The 26,080-nt window shown below is 32.1% G+C and overlaps 1 protein-coding gene across 1 annotated transcript in view; it reads left to right on the top strand.

Moving 5' to 3' along the window:
- The first annotated feature begins 12,894 nt into the window (after positions 1–12,894).
- The window catches only part of LOC115880928, a 270,255-nt gene continuing 257,069 nt past the window's right edge, over positions 12,895–26,080 (top strand). Inside the window, exon 1 of the mRNA XM_030898260.1 lies at positions 12,895–13,179. Coding sequence (XP_030754120.1) covers positions 12,895–13,179 — 285 coding nt within the window. The remainder of the gene's footprint in view (positions 13,180–26,080) is intronic.

The raw sequence follows: 26,080 nt of genomic DNA on the forward strand, positions 1-26,080 counted from the left end.
GTGGGAAGAAGCAGCTCACAATAGAACGGAATGGAGAAGAATTGTAAACTCAGTTAACGGCGATAACCAAAAAGTAAAGAAGCAACAAAGCAATGAGATTTTGCCCGGAATGCGGATGTCCGGAGTGCGGTAGAGAGATAACATCACGTATCGGGCTTTTCAGTCATAGAAAAGCTCATGAAAGAAAACGCCTTGCGTGACCATCTTCTGATGCGTGTCAAATACTCGTCAGCGAGTAATGGCAGTATGTATGTATGTAAAAGACGCAATAGCGGCGCGTGGTTCTATATTGATGGATCTGGTATTTTAGAGGCTCACAACCTTATAAAAAAATGAGTGCCACCCGACTAATGCATGCACCATAACTATGGTAATATAGTATTAAGTTTAGAAAATTATTATAACTACTAATTTTCGAAACATACCTTAAATAGTTCAATTATTGTAAGGCTCACTAGCTGCATCCATAAAAGTATAAACTATCATTTAAAATATGTACCTGTACATGAAGGAAATGCATGGACAATTCGAGGCGTACCAGACGAAGTCCCGTGAAAAAAAAATAGTATGTTTATAATGTCAATTAGGCGTACTTTATCGAATGCTTTAATCAAGTCGATATAACAGATATAAGCTGGTGTATTTAACTCTATTGCTTTTTATTTAATTTGTTTAATTATAATGAGTACTTGGGATTCACAATCCTGAGGTAATAATAGGTGGTTGAAGCGTAGTGCTAGCCACATTACCTTCCTTGTATACCGAACGGCTCTAGCATGGCAAGATGTGGGTACCTTGCTACTCCCAAGGCGTCAAACGTTATTTACGGGAGTTTTATTATTATTATTAATTATAATGATCTATATCTATGAGTTCCTTTCAAAATATTAATGAAGAGTTTCATGGTTGTCTTGAGGAGAGTTAATGTCTCTACAGTTTTGTGGTGTAGTTTTTTGTCCTTTTTTAAATACAGGAATTGTGACGCTTTTGTGACCACTCTTGCGAAATTTCTGACGTTTGGAGAATCTTCTTAAAGATATTTTACTAGATTTTACATAAGAAAAATATTCAAGACTGACAGTTTTATTACTGGGTAGTCTAATTTTTTACTGGGTAGGTAGTAATAAAACTCTTTCTCTATAAAGACATACTTTTTGATTAACACTTTATATCTAAATGACTTACCAAACAAAAACTGGTACAGTAATAAAAACTGGTAATTAAGTATAATACAGGGTGGTTTGGACTGTATTCCGGAAACTTCGGCAGCATATTCTGTAGACAGAAAAAAGTAAAAGAGTTCTTATAAATGTATGTCCTAAAATGCTTAGTTTAAGAGATACAGGGTGTAGAAGTTTCATTTTTATTTCGATTTTTTCCAAATAATTTCTGAAGTAACGTCAATATTTGGATGAAAATTGGCTAGGTCTGGGAGTTTTTTGATATGAGAAATTTTATTTTATTATGTCAATATCACTCCTATTTGTAGGGGGCGCCACCTACATTACTCTTATGAAGAGTAATAACTTTTTGTCCGTACCTGTATAAAACTAATGAGTAAAATAATAAACATTTTCGTGATTTTTTACGTAAAAAATGTCTCTTGATAAAAATCGCTACGAGCAACCGTTCTTAAGATATTTAGAATGGAAACAGTCAGTACATGTCATTATTGCAAAAAAAATAAACATGTTGAGTAGATAGTTATTTGACTGAAATGAATGAAAAGTTAAAAAATATGTAGATGGCGCGTAGGGGCCATATTGACACCTAAATAAAATTTTTCATATCAAAAAACTCCCAGGTTCTAATTTTCATCCAAATACACACACCGGAAAAGTCTAGGCATATTACAATTTTATCCAGCCATCGTCAGTAATTTTATTATTTGCATTTCTGATATAACAAAATTAAAATAAACAAGTAGTTTACAGGACGTATTGGAAATAAAAATGCGAAATTTACCGAATTTTTCAAATTTATCTTGATTTTTATTGAACTCAAAAAAATACACACATTTTTTTTTATTCTAAACTGCGAATTAAAAAAAAAGATAAAGCAATATTTACTTAATAAAGGGTATGACCTCCTCTACTGTTCATTACAGCCCTACATCGTCTCTCCATGCTCCTGATCAGGTTGTCGATCTCTTCTTGAGGTACACCCTGCCACGCTGCATTCACGGCCCGAACCAGATCCCTACAAGTTTCACGAGGCATACCCATTCTCAAAATTCTTCTTTGGACCGCGTCCCATACTTGCTCGATGGGGTTGAGGTCAGGAGATTGTGCCGGCCAGGGTAAGATGTTTAATTGATGAGCATTGATAAACTCACTTACCACTCTGGCTGTATGAGGCCGTGCATTGCCATGCATGAGAATGAAGTTTCTCCCAAAATCATATGGATATGGTAACACGACAAGAATTAAAGATGAAAATTAAAAAGAAGGCTCAAGAATTAAATTACGATATGTGGTTCCTGTTAGAAACCTTTCAAGAAAAACGAGATCGGTTTTTCGGCCTAACTGGACTCCTCCCCAGACCATAACTGTTCCACCTTGATAAGGGTGCACTTCCTGAACATGATCCAACCGAATAAGATTTCCCGGTTCTCTCCATACCCTAAGCCTTCCCGAATCCGGATGAATTCCAAAGCGTGACTCATCCGTGAAGAGAACATTGGCCCATTGTTCAGTCGACCACTGAACATGATCTTGAGCCCACAAATATCGTACCTCTCGATTTCCTCTCGTTAAGGGTTGAGCTCTCCAGGGGCGTCTGCTTCTTAAGTTGACCGCTCTTAATCTATTGCGAACAGTGTCAGGACTAACGGTTACATTTTGTGTTTCCTGGAGAATTAAACTAAGCTCTGGTGCTGTAAGACTCAGTCGGGGTCGAGCATTTAATTGTAAAAAATGATCTTGTTGAGGGGTAGTAATGCGATGTCGCCTTATGTGCCGTTCAGCAACATCACCAGTTTCACGGTAGCGTGCACTTAATCGCGATATTACACTTTGCGTTGTATTTAATGATCTAGCTACATCGATTTGGCGCATTCCAGCTTCATGACCCTTAGCATTTCGTTTCTGTTAAGATGTCTACGCTCCTTAATGTCGTTTAATACTAAACAGAGTTATTTGAATGAATTCTGGCCAGTTATCATAAAAACATAGCCAGTACAGGTTAAATTCGAACAATTGATGCTAGGTGCTTTTTATACATTTGACAAAAAATGCACAAACACTTCTGCAAATATCCCAAATTTAGAAATAACTAGTGTGACTACTTCGTTTCAATCGAAGTAGAAAGAATCGGCCTACAAATATGTGGTCGTTTATTCAAAACATTTATATTTAACTTTAACGAAATGATATTCCTAGATTTTTCCGGTGTGTGTATTAACGTTACCTCAGAAATTTTTTAGTAAAATTCGAAATAAAAATGAAACTTCTACACCCTGTATCTCCGAAACTAAGCATTTTAGGACATAGATTTATACGAATTTGTTTAGTTATTTTTATCTGCAGAATATTCCAGAATTCAGTCGGACCATCCTGTATATAAAAAAAACTAAAGACCCACTAGCATTCCTTCGTGTTTCTAAACTTAGTACTTTGACTCTATCTATTTTAATACCGGTGTCTAAAAATAATTGCAATGCAGAATATAAAACTCTATACTTCCCAATATTTATAAACATAACATAACAATCTAACTTGGCCAACTAACATTGAACCGGTCCATTCCGAGATCCGAATTTAGAACAAAATATTTGTGAGTGGAAAACTTATCGCAAAGAAACCTATTCAATTAGAAATAATAGCCAGTAAAACAGCGAAAATAACATCATTATATAACCGAGGTGCGATAATTTATTTTTAACATTTGAGCCCAACGTTTATAACAGAAGCGTTTTTGTTTTTAATTAATAATGTGATTAACTCGCTACTCGGGAATTATCTGTTTCACACCTGTTCCCCATTACAAGTCCGTTAACTTTTTGGCAGCCGACTATCGTTTTCGATGTTTTTCATTTTCTAAACTAATAAGTTTGGTCGTGGCAGCTTTTGTCACCGACATAACAGACTTAAAAATAGACCTTTATATTTTACACACAGTTATTAGTCCACTTATTCATTTGTATTATATATATATATATATATATATATATATATATATATATATATATATATATATATATATATATATATATATATATATATATATATATATATATATATATATATATATATATATATATATATAAATTCTGGGTCAGAACGTCCTACGACGTTGTCCGATGCCTAACTTCCACCCTGTGCGATTTTCCCATTGACCTTCGGTCAGATTTTTCTCGCTCATCGACCTTCTTATTCCTTCCATCCATGTTTTCTTGGGACGTCCTCTCTTTCGTTTACCAGGTGGTATCCAATGAATGACTTGTTTTGGAATTCTTTCATTGTGCATTCTCTGAACGTGGCCGTACCATATTAATTGTTTTTGTTCTATATCATTTACTATTGTTCCCTCTAGTCCCATCTGTTGTCTAATGTCTTCATTTCTGATCTTATCCCTCCGTGAAATTCTCATTGCTCTTCTAATCGCGTCCATTTCTGTTGTCTCTAATTTCCTTTTATTCCTTTCAGTGAGTCGCCATGTTTCACATCCATAGAGTAATATGCTTTTAACTAGTGTCTCATATATATTATATTTCCTGTTTTTTGTAATTTCAGTGCTCCATAGAATGCCATTTATGCATCTGATAACTCTTCGTGCCTGTATTACTCTGTTGTTTATTTCTCTATCGTCCGTTCCATCTCCTGTAAATATCGATCCCAGGTACCTGTAATCTTCACATGCCCTAGTTTCCATATTATTGTCTAAAATAAGATTTTCTGTATTAGCTCCAATTGGAAGGTATTTTGTTTTTCTGTATTTACTGTGAGACCCCATTTAGCATATTCTTCAATTATTTTCCGCACCATATATTCCATGTCATCTTTGTCATTTGCAATTATGGCCTGGTCGTCTGCAAATTGCAAGGTGTATAGGCATATGTCATTTAGTTCTATACGCATTCCGTTACATTTTCTTAACCATAGATGTAAGGCCTTGGCAATATAAATTTTAAATAGTGTTGGGGATATACAACAACCCTGTCGGAGCCCTTTAGTGATAGAAATTTCCTCTGAGAGACCGTTGACCGTTTTTATTTGTGATTTTCCTCCATGGTAAAGATTTTGTACAGCTTTTATCAGAGCTGGCGTTAATTCTTGATTAGTGCAATACTTCCCATAATTTTATTATTGGCACTGTATCATATGCTTTTTGTAGATCGATGAATGTTATATGAACTTCCTGGTTCATTGCAGATTTCTTCTCGATGATCTGTTTCAATGCAAAGATATTATCTGTACATTATCTTCCGCTTCTGAAACCATTCTGCTCTTCTTCTTCGTAGCTGGATTATTCCTCTTCAATTAAGTTCCTCAGTATCCTTCCATAGAGGCGACTCATAGTCTGGTGACCGAAATTCCCCTGTAGTTATTGGGATCCTTCCTTGAGCCCTTTTATATATAGAGGAGATATATGCTTTTTTCCACTGTTCAGGTACTGGATGACCATTTAAGCACTGGTTAACTATGTTTGTTAACATTCTAAACAGTTTTTTGCTTCCAGATTTTATGAGTTCCGCATATACTCCCTCTGGGCCACATGCTCTTCGATTCTTTACAGACGTTATAGCGGTCTTTATTTTGTTGGTATTCACGTAGATTTCCTCTCCTTCAATGTTTATTTCTGGCTGTGGCGGTTCTTGATACTCAGGTCTGTTGTCTGACAACAATTTGGAATAATATTTCACCCATTCTTTGTTGGTTATTATTTCTATAGGGGCTGACTCCTGTTTTTCAGTTGTTGTTTTTATAAATCTCCATACTTCCGTATTCCTTCTTTCGCCTATATACGTACTAATTTCTTTGCATTTGTCATCCCACACTTTATTCTTTTCTTCTTTTACCATTCTCCTCACCTTATTTTTCTTGTCATTATAAGTGCGCTTGTCTAGTTCAGATTTCGAATTTAGCCATTTCAAATACAGTATCTTTTTTTCCTCTACAAGTTTTTCAAGTTCATCAGTCCACCACAACTTTCTGCTCTTTCGTCTCGCTTTTATTCCTAATGCTTCCTCTGCGGCTTCATGAATACTGTCAATTATATTATTGTATGTTAGGTGAAAAGGCCTTTCCGAATCTTCTATAAGTTTTTCAAAAAAATTAATGAAAATTTGTATTACATGTAATGTCATTTAAGAAGTATAAATCGTTGAAATTAAACAAAAAAAAACTATTTAATAAATTGTTTATGCAGTAAAATAGTTTTTTTCGACGTACAGGGTGGTCGAAATTGGTCTGTTTTAATAGAGAAAACCTATTTCCTGACTAGATAGAGCAAAACCGACATAGATGCCATGGGCTCGATTTCAGAGGCATGTTTAATGGCGTAAACCGCCTATTGATATTTTCATTGCCAACTGAGATACGGGAACTTTTTGAATTTTTTACCATTTGGAAAATTGCTCATATCTTTTGTTCCATTTACTATCGCTTACTGACATCTGCAGATATCTGAGTTATACATTTTTTATTTATATTTTACTGGGTTAGGAAAAAGGTTGATTTATTTTTGGCTTAGATCAGTTATCTTAACGATCAGTTATTTTAACGACTCCAAACGACATAACTTGCTCAGATTTTCATAGATTATCGAATAATACTTTTGGTTAGGCACACAAAAAATATTCTTTTTCAACTAACTAAAAAGATTTTTTTTTTCAAAATGTCAATTAATCATTGAATTCCAACTAAATTACTTTTTCTTTGAATTTAACTTAACTAGTAAGTGATATTGAAAATACCTTCACTTTCTTTAACACCATCAAACATATATTTATTAGACAAGGCAAGAATAGTGGAAAAGAGCTCTAAAATTTTTATTTAGGGATATTGTTAAGACTTTCATTTTACATTGATTGCAAAATATACTTAATTAATAATCAATTATATATGAAACTAATTGTATTAGTATACTTAAAGACTAAAGTAAAATACCCCATATTCACATCACACGATCAGAAGTTGTCCGCCGGTTGTAATAAATTTAATGTAGGGACAAGTGATTGATTGGTTTCTCTGACCACCTGTTTGATAAATGTAAATATAGGGTGTGGTATTTTTAGGTTATCTCTTGAAACCTGTTTTGTTTTCAAACTTATCGACGTTTGACAGACTACAGGAAATCTTTTTAATATAACTGTTTTTGTTACCCTAATTTTTTTCTAATTATTTTATTTATTTATAAATAGGAATACGTTTTTTAAAAATATATCATTTAGCAGATAAATCAAATTAAGAGAAAACTGGATTTTTTCCAACTTTTACTTTGAATACTTCGGCTCTCTAAGCGCTATTTCTACTTGTAACCTACACTGAACCAAAAGTCGACATAAATATAATGAAAAACTTCATTAATATAATGAATCAAATCATTAATTTTGAGCCGATGAACGATTTCATTGGCACAATGAAAAGTAAATCATTAACTCTATGAACTTTAAGTTCATTAAATCAATGAACAGTGTTCATTAGTTTGAAGAACACATTCGTTGGTACAATGAAGAGATTGCATTAATATAATGTACCTAAATCTTTATATTAATGAACCGTATCATTAATACAATGAAATAATTTCATAACCTATTTAGTTATACATTTAAAAGTCGACACTATTAGTAACTCTTGTTACACCGTATAATCGATGATGAAGATCGGTGTCATTGATATGAAATGTCATTGATAGTAATTTCCCAGCCAACTACCTGAAATAATTCTACTATAAATCGATTTCCATTTGAACAAGCCCTTAGCTACAAAGGTAACAAAATTACTAATAGTGCCGACTTACTTACGAGCACAGTAAATTTTTCCATTAGGGATTATTAATAAAAAATAAGTGCAATAAACTAATAATAATTTATTAAACTGGATATAGCATATACAAATTAAACATTAAAAAAATCGAATCGAAGAAGAGAATAGTAATGTTATTATTAATTTTAGGGTAACTTATAATAAGAAAATTAATTTACTAGTCGATATCCTGAAGGATTTCTATAAAAAGACCATTTCTTCATTATATTAGCTGTATCCCTAGACTTGGTAACGTCTAGACGAATTTGCAACAGGCTTTCCAAGTCGCATCAAGTGTTCCGGTTCATCAAGTTCCGGTTCTAAAAGACGTATATCAAAATAATTAAAATGCCAAATATTAAAAGAACATTCGAATTTACCATAATCAGTTCCATGCCTCGACTTGTTACTATGTTTTTCTTCTTTTTGTCTTCTCAAATATATTTGGAAAGTGTTTTAATGAATACCCACACCAGAGATCTCACACAGCGGAATTTGATTTGACAACACAACAAATTAACTACAATACGATAGGACTTTTATTTAAAATATTTAAAATATTGAAGAGAACACTTACCGCTCTAATGAAACTAATGAACCTCACTTAATAACTCAACCACACAGACGTTATTGTAGCGTTTTTTATAAACATGAATGAACTAATATGAAAGAACTAAATAAATAAATAAATAAATGCCTTTATTGTCAAAAAATTTTTCAATTTGTGGACAAAGGTAAACTAACAAACAAAGTAAAAAAAAAAACAAGGTACACAAACAAACAAACAAAAGATAATACAAAACATTATACAAATAATATTGTCAGTCTTATTGTTAAAATAAACATATATAAATGTTTACAATGTCAAAGAACAAAAAAAAATTAAAATAATATTCAAATATTTAGCCAGTTTATAGCAAAATATCGATGACCTCTAAATAAATTAATTTCGATGTCATTAGTAAATATAGCAATAGCAAACATTAGCCCAGTGTTTTCAAGATCAAATTCGATTTTCAATTCAAATATAATTCATTTACGGCGTAGAAAGCCTTGTCTAGTAAATAAGAGTTCAATGCTCTGCGAAATGAAAAAAATGATGTTATGGATTTGATTTCAAATGGCAGGTGATTTTTTTCGAGTTGTATAATATTGAACTTTTAACTAACTCTGAGCGTGGGGTAGGTAGATAAAGATCGTGCTCCGCGTTCCTGAGTGGATAAGTGTGAGATGGCCTTTCTTGAGAAGCTGATACATGTTTAATGAAGCTGATACTTGATGTCTAATTAACAATAATAACTCGAAATTATAAATATTGGGCGCCAGGCATGAACAGAAAAAGAAAACACAGTTGTTTATTACTTAAAACTAGTGACTATATTCATTCATGATGTATCCTGATGGTAAATAGCATTGTACAATTTTAATAATTATTTTAGTGGTTATATGTCGAGTAAAGCTATATATGTAAATAATATTAAATGTGTTCTATGAAAAGACTATGAAAAAATACAATGCGTGTAACGTTATAGAAAATATAAGAAAGGTAGCATTACTTTATTTAAATTGTTAAATTTTATGCGGTGTTAAATCTGATATGTTGCAACCTGTAGATTCTAGAATCTATGTCTGGTTATTCATCTGTTAATATAGCGTAATAATAATATCTATAGAAAGTAATACTATTACAAGGCATAATGTAATGAAACCTAAAATCTAAATCATATTGTAACAACTAAATCGACATAAATGTTCTTAATAATCTAACCACTAAATATAGTCTGTACGATATTATTTAAAATGTACGTTAAGGTAAGACTGAAAATCGACTGAAAACCAGAACCTAAATCTACACTTAGCTGTTCTTGAGGCAATCTTGTTTCAAAGAGTAGCAGCGTGAGGTGGGCTCATATCTCTGTACTGTCTGTCGGCGATCCTGTTGGCCAAAACAACAAAAGGGGCCAGAATGAGGACACCATGAATCAATACAGCCGTAGCTAATGACTAGGCTTAGAAATGGGAGCGAAGCAGCATGGGGCTTACGCTGTATCCATACTGTGGCAATATGGGGACACTACCCGTACCTTGGAACACTACTAGGACCTTGGATAATGTCCGTAACCTGGACCATAACCTTGGACCATAACCTTGGACCATAACCTTGGACACAGTCCGTCCATAAGACCCCAAAAATACGAAACTCTTGTTTAAAATCAAACAAGGTCTAATAAACAAAATGAACCTACCTCGAATTACTTCCGAGGCCTCACTAAATAATAAAGAACATGTCCTTTCCTCCATGTGACATTCTGGAGGACAAAAGAAAAGGGACGCCAACGTGCCAGCAAAATACAAATACAAGTTAGGTTGGGACATCCAAAACTCTACCCTAAAAATACGCAGTAATAATAACGAATCAAAAAAAAATAATATCTCATTTTTACCTGTAACTTCGAAATAGTAGCTGATTCAAATTATACAGCAAGATTTTTATAATTGCAGTTTCTCGAAGCAAGGATTTTTTGACGGTGACAGTCGGACGGTCAAAGCCAAGTGAAGTTAAGCACGGAGAGAGTTGACAGAAGCGATGTTGACAGCGCCTCCTCAGAGCGATAACAGGGTTGTGTCAAACGATAACAGGGTTGGCGACTAGGGAACGTAAAAATTACGACAAGCGTGTTGTAATCACAACAACGAACGCGTTCATTATATTAATGAAAATCTTACATTAATTTAATAACCAGATTTTCATTATATTGACGAAATTAGATTCATAGTATTAATAAACCGGACATCGATCTATGATCAACAAATCATTATATTAATGAAAAAAATCATTATCCCAATTAAAAAACAGTTAATAATCAATGTTCATTAATATTATGAACAATATTTTTTTTAGTGTAAAATGTGACTTACTTTTATTATTAAAATAATTGAAATTGGATTGGTGTAAAATTGTTTGTTTTTTATTTTTTAAGGATTTTTTATTGGCGATATATTGATGAGAAAGAAGTTTTTATCGCAATTACTTTTGTCAAGTATTTTGTTCATTTTTTTAGGGAAAAAATCACCAAAAAATCGATGGAAATCATGGGCACTTGGTAAGATAACCGAAGTAGTGTCAGACTCTTACTGACTAAAACAACCCTCAGAACCTTTATGTGTTTCCATCTGGAATCGCGTTAGCATTACTTCAGAAGGAGGGCTCTACGTAGATGTTCTATGTAGCTGGTTTGGACCTATCTGAACATACGTTCTCTCTCTCTTCTTTTTTCCATGAGGATTTCTTTAGCCATTTTGCTTATTTCCTTCCAAAATATTTCGTTTTTCAGCATGATGTCGATTAGGTTATCTGGTGTTAGTTCACCCACTTTCTCTTCTACAGCATGTTTAATAAAGATCCATCTTGCCCATAGACAAACTAACAAAAGCAAGACGCGTCAACGCTGTACTGCAAAACGGCAACAAGTTTGATAAGAGTTTATTATCGCGCTTGCGTCAACTGGCCTTTTAGACGAGGACGGTTTACTTATGGATTGTGTATTTTGTAAAAAGGATGTTTAATTAATAAGCGTTGATTAAAATCAAATACATTTATTTCCATCGGTAAAATAAACAATAATTTCTGGACGTAACAGATATAAAAACAAAAAAGTCAAATAAACGAAAACGTATTCCTCTTATTAAAATAACAAAAAAGATGATAAAAAAAACAACAGTTATGGCAAACGAAATAAAAGCATTATTCTTCAAAAGGTACAAAAAAATAATATTAAATCAAAATTATAATATTAATAATAGGAACAACAAGAAACATCTTAAAAATATACAACTTTTTCAAATATAAAACAAAAACATAAACTTCACATTTTCACAAGAATTTACAAAAATATTAACATTTCGGGTCTATTATAAAATATAAAGCACGAAAATTCAAATCATAAAAAGATTAAAAAGATAAAGATTCTTATAACTTACAGTCAATTTGTAGAACCTTCGTTTTGTCTACGTTAGCGATGTAATCACAATAATATGTATAATCATAGTAATTATTATGTTCTTCATAAATGTAAAATGTATTACATTATTTGTTTTCGTTTTGTACGCTAATAAAATAATAGTAATAACCAAACAAAACGCAAAATCAGGAATTCAACAGTTCGTTCAAGGCAAAAACGTTTTTCGTTTTATTTAGGTTAGGTTTGACGAATGCGACTGCGCGATGAATTCTGACTCAACTGGCCAGCGCAAAAACAATAATTCGACTTCCTCAATCCTTTGAAAAGTCTTGCTTTTGTTAGTTTGTCTATGATCTTGCCCAATGGAAAAATAATGAGTGTTTGACATTGTCAACCACGACAAGTCGACGACAAGTCGACACTTCGACGACAAGTCGACGACAAGTCGACACTTTTGTCAAGTTGCAAGAGAACTTGGTAATATATTAATATTTTTGTTTAAATTTTTATATAAATATCATATCGGTTATCTATAAAATTCTTTGAATGTGGTTGACAGTGGCTCATTATTGAAACTCAAAAAAATTGACTCACCTGAAAGATTTTCAGACTTGTGTTTCTGTATTGTGTTGTTAGTTTCTGTAAAATTCTTATTAAATTCTTTTAGATTATTTTCTATTTTTCGTAAGGACAAATTAAAGGAAATAGTCCCTTAACTTGTTATTAATTGTTATTATGTTCAAGAAAAGTATCTTGGGATAATTTTTGATCAAAGGCTTACATGGAATACTCACATAGCGAAGGCAACACAGAAGGCTGCCATCTCTTTAGGTAGGTGCAGAAGGATGTGTGGAAAAAACTGGGGACTTGACCCTAAAATGACTCTATGGATAGCCATAGAGTAGACCCGTAGGTTATCATGGGTCTTACTACTCTTGTGTATAGACACAAGGGTAGTAAGACCCATGATAACCTACGGGTCGGTGGCGTGGTGGACAAAGACATCGCAAGTGGGTGCGGTAAGGCTGTTAAGTTCCACACAAAGGCTTGCGTGCCTGTGTGTAACTGGGGCCATAAAAACCACTCCTACAAATGCGATGGAAGTCTTGTTGAACTTACCACCACTATATATTTTCATACAAGGCGAAGCCAGATCTGTCATACACGGGTTAATTCACGGTCAGCAGCACATAAGCCAAACGCATAGTGCTGCTAACCAGAAGCTAATCGAAGAGCTAAAAGCAGACAAAGTATTGGGATTACCAATTGATGCTACTGGTATATAGCTACTAGGTATAGCTTCAACAACAAATTTAATATAACCATACCAGGAAGGGAAGACTGGAGTAAAGGTGTATCCATTCAAGCTGAGGCAACCTGGTATACAGACGGCTCAAAAACGTCAGAAGGCGTAGGAGCTGGGATAGTAGAGCCGAAACAAGGGAGATCCTTTCACGTAAGCCTACCCAAGGATGTCACAATTTTCCAGGCAGGAATAACGGCAATCCACTATTGTGTAGAAGAAATAATAAGGCAACAAAGAACAAATCGTTCTGTGGCCATTTTCACAGACAGCCAAGCTGCGCTAAAGGCACTCAGCTCCGCGGAGGTCAATTCTAGACTAGTGTGGGACTGTGTGCGTGCTCTGAATACTTTGGGCGTAGCACTGTTACGTTGGCCTGGGTGCTAGGGCACGAGGGTCACAGGGGTAACGAAAAGGCAGATGAAAGTGCCAAGTAAGGCTCATCAATGCCATTCATAGGCCCAGAACCCTTCTGCGGCATTGCAAAGGCGGTCACGAGAATGGCCACGGAACGATGGGTGGCCAACAAATCTCTAGAATGGTGGAGAAACTCACCAGGGCAGAGACAGGCGAAAAGGTTCATTGTAGAACATTCGCCAAAATTCACGGTAGACTGGATAAGCAAGGACAGAAAGATAGTCAAAGCTGTAGTAGGTCTACTAACAGGGCATTGTAATCTAAATAGGCATCTAAAGCTGATGGGATTGACAGACGAAGCTATGTGTAGGTTCTGCCAATCTGAAGAAGAAACGTCAGAACACATTTTATGTCGGTGTGACAGCCTGGCAAATGTGCGGTTCCCGGTAATAGGCAATGATAAGCCATTGCCAAGGAGCTACATGGAGGGTTCAGTCTCCAAGTTGCTAATCTTTGTGAAAAGGATAGGACTGGAGAATGTAATCTAAGGATCAGAAGAGGACCACAATAGATCTGAGAAGGTCGCAGTGGATCAGAATCTAATGTTCAAGAAAAAGATCTCTAAGAAAAAAACTACCCAAATTGTTTATTTAAATATGTTTTCCATATATAAAGATGTTTATTTTCTCCATATTTTTTATGATGGATGGAATTTTTAGGAGTCTAGGATTGGCACAATATGTGAATCATAGTTTGTTAAGTTATGCTGGGAAAATTAGTGGCTTTCCACAGTATTAATTGGCTGTTATATTATTTTAGTGTTACAAAAATAATTATATTAGTTTTATGTTGCGGTTGTAATGCCATAGATTCGACTTCACACAATATTTCGGTGAGAAAGATTACTGACCGAAACGTGCTTCTGTAATTATTGAGTTGTTAGTTTCTGTAAAATATTTTTATTAAATTCTTTCAGATTATTTTCAATTTTTTGTAAGGACAAATTAAGAGAAATAGTCCCTTAACTTGTTATTATATTATTGATATTATATTCAAGGAAAAGCTCTCTAAGAAAAAAAACTATTCAAATTGTTTATTTAAATATGTTTTCCATATACAGGGTTGTTCACCAAATACGACACGGAGTATTGTAGCTAAACGACGAGATTTTTACAAATTGTAAGTTTGGGGTTCGTTGAAGGACTATTAGAGCTACAATTTAAAAATATTTTTACAAGATACAGAGTGTCCCAAATAAATAAAAAATATCAAAGTTGTATTTTGTAACACCCTGTATATTATTACATTTTTAGTTTCTACGATTAAAATAAAGGTAAATTTGATTAAGGTTTATTATACTTAAACCTTACCGTTTTTGAAATATTTTTAATTTTGTGAAATTGCAATAAAAATTTTAAAGCTTCATTTCTCCAAGGGTATCAATGTTTTTAATACTAAATATTTAATGAAGTTTATTTATTGATCAGTTATTGTGTTGCAATAATAAAAATGATACTACCTTATACAGAGTGTCTAAAAATTTATTTTAAATAATTATTAACTTCAAACGGCAATAACTTCTTTAATTTAAATGGAAGGCCCTGTATATTTTAGAAGAATCAGATGCACAATTAAATTGTCTATCAAATTGTATTATACCATTTTTTACCTATCCCTTCAAGTTTTCGTAGAAAATGCATTTTCTTATAATTTAGACCTCGTTTATCAATATATCCATGGAATATTGACATTTTAGATTGTTTTTAAAGCAACAAATGTACAAAATGTACAGACTAGTAATATTATCGTTTTTAGCAAAACGATAATATTACTAGCCCATTTGTATGAAAAAAGAAAACTATTTAAATCTTTATAAAAGAGTATACCATTAATTAAATATAACACCATTATTTCCGCCCATATACTAATTAATTACATACTTAATTGTGTTCGTTAATAAATTATTATAAATAAATGTGGATTTGAGTCAGAAATCAATATAATAATAAGTTATCAAATTAAAGTCTCTGTTGTTATAAATAAGCATTTATTAAAAAATGAAATATCATTTTTCAGGTGTTACTTTTTATCACACTGTCTAATGCCCATACAAAATTCAGTTTTTTAGTATTTGGAGCAAATATTATTAATCAACGCAAACAGTCAGTTAATGTAGTTTGAATACTGGAATCATATTAATTGATCCTCTTTAACAAATATTTAAACAGTTTTTTTTTTATTTTTTAATGAAATAAACGAATTATATCAACAATATTAGTATCTATACTCTTTAAAAATTTGGTACATCTTTAAAAATAATCTAAAATATCAATAGTCCATGGGTATATTGATAAATAGGTTCTAAATTACAAGAAAATGCATTTTCTACGGAAACTTAAAGAGATAGGTAAAAAATGGTATAATATAGTTTGATAGACAATTAAATTGTGCATCTGATTCTTAATAAATATACAGGGTGTTCCATTTAAATTAAACAAGTTGCCGTTTGAAGCTAATAATTATTTAAAATAAATTTTTAGACACTCTGTATAAGGTAGTATTATTTTTATTATTGCAACACAATAACTGATCAGTAAGTAAACTTCAGTAAATATTTAGTATTAAAAACTTTGATACCCTTGGAGAAATGAAGCCTTAAAATTTTACTGCAATTTCACAAAATTGAAAAATATTTCAAAAACGGTAAGGTTAAGTGTAATAAACCTTAATCAAATTTACCTTTATTTTAATCGAAGAAACTAAAAATATAATAATATACAGGGTGTTCCATTTAAAAAATACAACTTTGATATTTTTTACTTATTTGGGACACTCTGTATCTTGTAAAATTATTTTTAAATTGTAGCTCTAATAGTCCTTCATCGAACCCAAAACTTACAATTTGTAAAAATCTCATCGTTTAGCTACAATACTCCGTGTCGTATGTGGTGAACAACCCTGTAAAAAGATGTTTATTTATGATGTATATTTTTTTATGATGGATGAAATTTTTAGGAGTCTAGGATTGGCACAATATGTAAATCATACTTTGTTAAGTTATGCTGGGAAAATTAGTGGTTTACCGCAGTATTAATTGGCTGTTATATTATTTTAGTGTTACAAAAATAATTATATTAGTTTTATGTTGCGGTTGTGATGCCATAGATTCGACTTCAGGAATATTTCAATTATGCAATTATTGTGTTGTATACCTGGGTCCGTCAGTACGCCTCATCACTGAGTGCGCCGAGACTAAATGAGCCGAGACTATGCACAAACCGTCTCAGATACTGGCTTTTGTCACAACCCTGAGACTGTATCAGAATGTATAAAGTTGTTATAACTCAAAAAAGGGGGACACAATAGATCTGTAAGGTCACGGTAATTAACCCCCATCCCATACAATCTACATTCTCCATTCTACATGTAAAGAGGAAAATATAAGAAAATACAAACTAATATTATTGACTAACGGAATGGAATGATTTTATTTTAGTGGCGTGTTTAAATAGGACTACCTCTATCGAAGTAAAAGAAAATTGAACATTATTAAAAATTATTTCTATTGAATCGATGCGTTTAAACTTCGACTTAAAGTTTTCGGTAGGGGTTTGTTTTCACTTTGTTTACCCAGAAAGCAGCAATCCGTACGAGTTTCAAACGGTCAGTGTTTTTCTTTAAAAGTTTTGGAAGCTTAATCAATAGTTACTACAATGGATTTTCACTTTCATTCTATTTTTGTAATAGAAAGTTGATTTAGTTTTTTTTTTTGTAAAATATGCATCTTTCAGATATTATCAAAAAATGTATTCTTTTCGAGATTTTTTTAACGAAACAAGTTGACAAAATTTTTAGTTTCTAAATATCAGCTGTTTTGAATGTTTTTTGAAACATATTTAAAAATAAAAATATATGCGTTTCAAAAGTGGCTCACTCCTATAACTTTTTAACTTTTTTAGACAAAAAACGAGATTTGGTATGCTAGTATTAGACATAAATTAGGATTGATTGACGTATTCAATCCTTTTCGGCCACTTCCTGTTTTACCGGAAATGACAACAACCATTGATTTTTAAATGGAACCCTCTGTATTTTTTTACTTTATCATCGTCTTGTCCTGGTCGGTTAAAAGATGCCTATATCGTATTTTTAATCATATGTCTCAATTTTTTCAAATGGAACGAAGGTGGCTCATTAGCATATTTGGAAAAAGCATTTCTTCGCTAGGTGCAATTTCAAATAAACCCTTTGAATAAGACTAAGGAAGGAGCATAATGCTATCCATGTATTCATGCATGGTGGGCGGAAAAAGGACTTTAGGGTGGGGATCCTTGACAGTTCTGTTTGACGATTTACTTGACACCACGGGGGTGTCACTTGTATGGGAAAACGGGCAACAGTCAAATTTAAACGTGCCAGGAACAACGACAAAGAAAGCAACATCTGCCAGGCATTGGCTTTCTTTGTCACTCACATTGCATAAATCATGATACCGCGGCCATTTTGCCAACAAAGAAGCTGGCCGGGGTGTCCTGGCAAGTGATTTAAAACAATTTTGCTTTTTTACAATATTAAATTACCATTTGGATGTATTTAATGCGATTATTCAGTTAACTGGTAAGTCAGAAATTACACACAAATACTTTATTCGTAAATACAACTAAGATGTAAACGTAGTTTTGTATTTTTAGATTTCAACTTTTGCAAAGACCCGCCGATAGAACTTGCCTGGCAGCGTACCTGTTTAACTAAACGTATTATTTCCTGAAAATAATATCAAAACACGTAAGTACCTCTATAATTTATGATGAAAAATGATTTTGATTATGTTTTATGTTATTTAAATACTTTCTAACCTCAAATAATAGTAAGATCCTTGTTTATATCGCACAGCCCGTTCAAAACTGTATTGTCTTCAAAAAATGTTAACAAAAAGAAACAATTATTACAAAAACAATATCCTTTTAATCTGATTTATACCTCAGAAGGATGCCAGTAAAATTTTATTAAATCAACATTATATTATTTGGCTATTAATATGCAAAAAGGAGCATATTGCCTTAACTTAAATTTTCTTTTACTTCTGTTGACAATGTTCTCTATATTCTCTATTTTAGTTAGTAAACTTTTGAACAGGATGTGCGATATATAAAATACATAATATATCCAAGGGTATGATCTGATAAAAGTATTTTTTGATGCATTTTTTGGTTGTTTATGCACGTTGGCTTGGTTTATGTTTTATTAACCTTATATTTATTTGGTATAATAGTTTTTTTTGCCTTTGGAATGGCATGCATTGAGGCTAGATAGTGTTTGATTAGATCATTAAAGGAATTTAAATTTGCACATATTTTTTGTGATATTAGTGAGTTATTATGATACAACTACTAGGTAGTTGTATCATAGTGCCTTATTATTTACCTATTATATACTTATGTATTATCACTGATAACATACTACTAAAATGTATTTTTAATAGATGTTTATCTTTCCAATTCACTAGTTATTTGCAAAATGTATTTTTAACTAATTTAAGTCATTAATTGACCATCTTTCTTTTTCAGGTTCCCGGATATTCTTTTTCATTGTTAAAAAAATACATATATTTCAATATTATTATAATATAAATCCCAGCTCTAAAAAATAAATGATATTGTTTACTAAATGTGTAATTTATTTACTATAAATTTTCTCTGAAAATAATAAGTCTTTAATAATATCATTGCTTTGCTGTGTAAAGTTAATAGACATATTTTTTAATACTTTAAATTATATTAAAGTAATAAAAAATATGTTTATTAACTTTAAACAGTAAATCAGTGATACTTATAAAAATATTTTTTTAAAAATTTCCCCTCTTTTAAGCCCCGCCCCTCCAATTCCCCTCAATTTAGCTAGTACTGCCAGGCGACACCAGGTGGCGTCTGTTTCCATTTTTTAACATGAAGTTAGCATTTCTTTAATGTACCTATTCTCTGCTTGACACATTTGAATTTGATTTGAAATTTTGTGGATTTGTCAGTCTTTACGGAGCTTATTTTATGTTATTTATTATTTATTCTACTACTGATAGTTGTATAAAGGTAGTAAATCTAGATGGAAATTGTGGCAGAACTTAAATTAACAGTGACACTATAGCGATTTATCGTAAAAGACTCTAAAATAGTTGGTTGTGTAGCGTGCGGTAGATCTCGGCAAAAATCGAGTGAAATAATGGAACAACTTTTCGCTAGTAAGTGACTATATAATATACATACGTGTAGTAAACCGATCATTTATGAAATTCACTTAAATTAACTAATTATATATTTTTTGTCTTGTCAAAGATTAGATGTCAATTTGACTTACCTGCTTCAGTAGCGTATCGGATGTTTGTGTTAATAAATAATTATTAAAACTTATCTATTTTTATTATAATAATATGTTTTTATAACAATTTTAATAACTACCAACATTTATTCAAAACGTAAAATAACAATAAAAATAAAAATTATTGAGTCTACCCTACATCATAGTTTTACATTTTTTAAATAAAATTAGAACAGCACTGATAAACCGGAATGTAAATCGGCCATATTTGAGTCCCATCGCGGTGGACCTAAGATTTTTGATGTGCTCTCCTTCCTTAGTCTTGTTATTCAAAGAATAAAGCATATTCAAAAATGTCAAAAGTTACATACAACATATAATATGTCATTCTACTCAGAGTGTCATTTTCTGTCTTAAAAATCAAAAGTTGTAGTAATTTCCGGTGAAACAGGATCTAACTAGAAACAATTGAATACGTCAATCAATCCTAATTTATGTCATAAATCAAAATACCAAATCTCAATCTTTAATCTAAAAAAAAGTTATACGGGTCCGCCACTTTTGAGACGCACCCGGTGTAAAGGCTTTTATTGCCTGCAACATTTTTTTTAGAACCTAGCACTTTTTGCATTAATTGCTGTCTTAAAAGTAAAGTACACCCTATATTTGTCCCTGTTGTTTTATCAATCAGGTCGAGAGGCCTCTCTTCTCATCTGATGCAGCGTCTATTATTAGAAAGTTTACGAGCTATAGCATTTAGGATCTAATATAATTTTCAACCTACTACGCGCTTCCATAAATATAAGCTTTGAACGAAGAATATTAACGTCATGACATTAAATTACATTATAAAAATTTTATATATGCTGTACCACCTTATGCAAGCCTTCATACTGAAGTGCGACGTAGTCTGAATTCACAATTCTAAATTCTGTTTAATTTTCACTTGAAAAACATAATATCTTCATAATATAGCAACATAGGTAGTAGATTAAATTTACAAGAAATAAGTCTAGAAAAGATCCAATGGTTCTTAAAATGTAAGCGAAAAATATATATTTTTTTAATTTTCAACGTAAAATATCTCACTTATTTTAAGGTACCCACACACACATTCCGGAAATCCTCAAAGGAAAAACTGCACAGGCCTGGCCTCAAGGATTGTAATAATTTGCCTGAATACACCCGCCTCCATACACGCGGAGGAAATCCTTCAGTTCAGTTCGGTTCGTATACTATCAATATGGCGACATCAGGCGATATTGTCTTCTCGGTCTATTCTCGGTTTTGTATAGGGTAAAGAAGAAAGGGTAAAAAGAAGGGGGCATTTTTCCCATATAAATCTTATTTCAGAATTTAAAATTTGTCCAAAAGATTGGCACAACTATCTGAGTATGGATGAAGATACATATTTGAATCTTCTAGCTATGGTAGCACCCCTCATTATATAAGTAAGGATTATCCTGTCATGATAATCCTTACTCCTAACCTGCCAAAGGCACGTTTCAGACTCATAAATAGCTATGAACTCTTCTAGAAATTCGCGAGACATATTGGATTAATGGCTGACACAATGCTACTAGTGTCAAATATTGATATCTAAAAAGCTTTTCAACGGTCAGATCATCACACACTCTCCGGTCGGCCTGTGCAGTTCCGGCCTGTACGGTATTTCCTATCTGTTTTTCAATTTTTATTACGGCGGCCTGTACAGTCCAAGAAAGAATGCGACATTCTACACACACGCTACGGTATTCCTTAAGGCCAGGTCTGTGCAGTTTTTTCTTTGAGGATTTCCGGAATGTGTGTGGGTACCTTCAGACTTTTTTGATGAAACTTTTGCACCAAAAATTTTGATGAACAGACTTTTTTTGAAAAACGGCAAAGAGAAAATATGTTTCTTTTATCGAGATCTACCAGCCCTGAAAATGTTTGCACTTATTATTGACTCACCCTGTATTGTTTAATTTAGTTTTTTTTATAAATTTATTAGAATGTATTTAGAACATGCAATCATGAAGTTCAAGTAATAAAGTGGGCTATAAAGTTTGAATTCTATTCATTAAGAAACTATTAATAGCCTAAACAGATTTTAGTGAGAGGTGATGGTGTCACAGCTTAGCTTACAGCAAGTTGTGGTCTATTGTATGAAACGCTGGGGAATAGTCAAGTAATTTAGACGTGAAACTTGGTCTATGCCAGAGACTTAATTGCGTTTAAGATATTTAACAGTTTCACACCATTCATATAGAGTTCAACTAACGTAATAATATAGCAATATAAGACCAATTTAAGTTTATGGCCACCAGAATAGCAAGTATATTCGGAAAATTAAAAAGGGGACATTAAACTAGGGTTGGCAACCGTCCTCTATTCCAGAGTATAGTCCTCTTTTTGATCTCACTGTCCTTTTTTCTCTCTCGTATTGAAAAAGTCCTTTTTTTATATACTGTGACGCGATAAACATGTTTAAGTATTTTATGTTTACTTACTGTTAGCTTATGTTTTGAAAAAAAAAGTTTTGTTGAAAATTGTTTTATTTTAACAAGTTTTGAGTTTTTTTATAAATATTTGTAACAAAGACCATAAATCGCATACCGTTGACATAACTTTTTGGTAAATTCTAGACATATGGGCGAGGGGTCAAGAAATTTTTCGCCTCTTTTTACCCTCTCGTCCTCTATTTTATATTTTAAAAGTTGGCAACCCTACAGTCTGATAAACAGATCTGAAACAACGGGGCAACGGCAAGGGGATCGTAATTTTCTAAAATCATGACCGATTTCATTCATAAAATATCCACGAGCGTGCGGGGTTTCATAAAAATATATCAGGAATTTTTATAATATTTTCCAGTAAAGTTTATAATATTATTTTACTTTAAATGTACCTACATTTTGTTTAGTCATTTGCCAAATATAGTAATATTTGTTAAAACGCGTGTACTAATTACAATAAACACAAAAATCAAGTTAAAGATATAAAACACAATACAATAACACCGCCGCGCCACTGGATTTTTCAATAGTAGTGACTGTTTCTACTATTCCTAGAGAGAGGCATAAAGATGGGGGTAATGGCAACAAGACGTGCGAGAATCTCGACCAATCAGACTGGTTGAATCCGGGATGCCATGATGAATTTTTTCAGCGTTGCCAGCTTACCCTAAGCGGACGTTATCTTAAGGAAATACTTTACCTTTTATAATAGGCAGAATGAACGAAAACAGTTAATTAGATAAATATACATTATTACAATAAGAACTACGTCAACATATTAGCATATATATAATTATGTATGTTGAAATGAACTAAAATATATTCAATTTATAGGTAATATCGAGCAACTTTGGTTTTCTATAATTAAACGTGACAACATCGACTTTTTTTGCCCGAATTCCTTCCGCTTCGTTTGTCCGATAATACATTAAACATTAAACTTAACTTTAAGAGATTTATTTTATTACTTTTGATTAAGCACAATATTACAAATTTACCAGGAATTATTACATATATTATGAGGTTTTCAACAGTAAAATACCTAAGATCATTAGGTAGCTTTAATAAACATTTACAGTTAAAAGAGTCATATGTAATACTAGCGTGTACCAGCGACTTCGTTCGCGTCGAATTAATCGTTTGTAATAGTGATGATAAAGCAAAGCAAGAATTTCCATTAACATACAAACTGGATAAAATTTTCTCACATTTATGTTAGCATGGGAAAAAACAATATGGCGATATTATTATATAACTTGTTAATATTTGAGGGGTAGTTTCATCTCGTTGGAATTTGACTTTCGAAAAATCCGTTTGCCAAAAATAAGCTTTTTACGTCAAGCAGTTTAAGGAGAATCCTGGTTAAGAAATTACCCAACTCTTTGGAACACCCTGTATGATTTTTTAAAAAATTTCAAAATATGTAAAAAAACCAAATAAATTATGCTTGTCCAAGCGTTTTCCCGAAAGACTAACCGTTTTTTTAAATAACAAATATTGTAAAATTTGAGGGGCATTTTCACCCTCTTGGAATTTGAGATTCAAAAAATCCCTCCTTATCGAACCTCTACACCCCACAGTCAATCCGTTTGCCAAAAATCAGCTTTAAAAGTCAAGCAGTTTAAGCAGAATCGTGATTAATTAATGGTCATATTTTATGTAACACCCTGTATAAATTTATAAAAAATCTTAAAATATGTAAAATCACAAAATAAAATATACGTGTTTAAGAGTTTTTCCGAAAAACGGTTTTTAAATAAAAACTATTTTATAGGATGAAGCAAATAACTATAAGAATTTTATTAACTATAAAATTTAACATTTTCGGACAATTTTTTTTACAAACAATAATTCATTTTCACTACAGCGGTAATTAAAATTTAAAGACGTTTCAAAATGACGTCTCGTAAGTAATGTTTGTGCTTCTGCTACCTTGGTTACGCATCCCAACAATGCATCGAGGACCGTTTCGCATGTCAACATATCAAATTCTGACGTATTTTCCCCCATTTATTGGTTCAAAATAATATCGAATAAGGGGTTTTTACTAGTGATGAGCCAAACCGTGATTTTCTGTTCACAGACTTACCTGTGACAGCGACTTTGTATTATCTGTGACTCTTAACTGTGATTGCGACTTTATGATTATGAATCTGAGAGCACAATCACGGCTAAAATATAAGATACGATACGAATGATACGATTCTGTTGTTGTTATACAAATTTTTATTTGTCCTTTATCCAAGGCCGCTGAAATAGAAAACACTAAACATTGGGTAAAAGGTATATTAAAAAATAAAAATAAAACATTTTTTTTATTTAAAGAAACCAACGGGAAAAGAATAAAATATGCAATATGCTCATAACCATAACGAACGAAACTTAACAACACGAGATAAGTAATAGATTAATCGACAAATATTTTCTTTTGTATTAAAATAAACGAAATATATAAAAAATGAAGTTTCTAAAAAAAATAAACAGTATAAAGGTAAAACTTTATGTTTGGCTTTAAAGAAACCTGCTAAACTAAAAAGGAACCAAACCGATTCGTAGTTCGTAGTGATAAAAAATAGTAATAAAATATAAAATACATAAAAAATTAAATCACTTCTAACAGTCACTGTCTTTAGATCACTTTGTCAGATATCTATCCTATGAGACGTACGTCGTGACCATAGACTTAAAATAAAATATAGACTGAGCATCTCATTCATAAATAGCTGGAACATGCGGTCAGACACTGTCTTGTTATTGTTGTGTTATTGTTTTAGGTTATAACGAGTGCGACACGAGCGATAGATAGGTTGTCTCTGTCGTAACGGTCGTTCCCTGACGACTCTGCCGAGAAACACAACACTGTCTTTCGTTTCTCAAGTACACCTGAACTCTCCGTATCATAGCCGGGTAATTTTTTTTATTTTAATGAAGCTATAATTAAATTAAAAATATATCGTATTTAAACTTTTTTATATTTTATTAAGATTTAGGACAGGTTTTTTAAATAAAAGTTTAGAAAAAAACAATTTAGAGTCCAAAAAGGATAAAAATAATAAAATACACGTTATAGAAGAAATTTTCTAATCGAAATTAGGTAATTTTTGAAATTAATAATAAATTATTAATTTTAGTCAAACATTTACAACCCCTAATATTAATCAAAAAAACAGGATCTATTCCACAGATATAATAGAATCGGCGACAGGGAGAGAAAAAAAAATATGATTGTTGTAATTTTTTTTCTGGTTAAGTGATGTCTTATTATGTAAATTAGAGAAAACATAAATCTGTTCCATTAAAGCAAGGAAGGTGATAGGAAGTGGATAAAATAAAAACTATATTTATTTAACTCGGTACTGTCTTTATTATACCGGGTGCGTCTCAAAAGTGGCTCATCCCCATAATGTTTTTATATTTTCAAATAAAAAAAACAAGATTTAGTATGTTAGTATATGAAATAAATTAGGATTGATTGACGCATTCAATTGTTTTTGGTCACTTCCTGTTTCACCGAAAATGACTATAACTTTTAATTTTTAAGCGGCACCCTCGGTATATTTCTACTTTATTCGATAGAAAATGACACTCTGAATAGAATGACATATCATATGTCAACTTTTGACATTTTCGCATATGGTTTAATTGTAATTGTAACACGCGGTTCATAACGACAATTTGACT

The sequence above is a fragment of the Sitophilus oryzae genome, unplaced genomic scaffold (assembly GCF_002938485.1).
Source record: "Sitophilus oryzae breed Bouriz unplaced genomic scaffold, Soryzae_2.0 scaffold_1660_pilon_pilon, whole genome shotgun sequence".
Classification (NCBI taxonomy): domain Eukaryota; kingdom Metazoa; phylum Arthropoda; class Insecta; order Coleoptera; family Curculionidae; genus Sitophilus; species Sitophilus oryzae.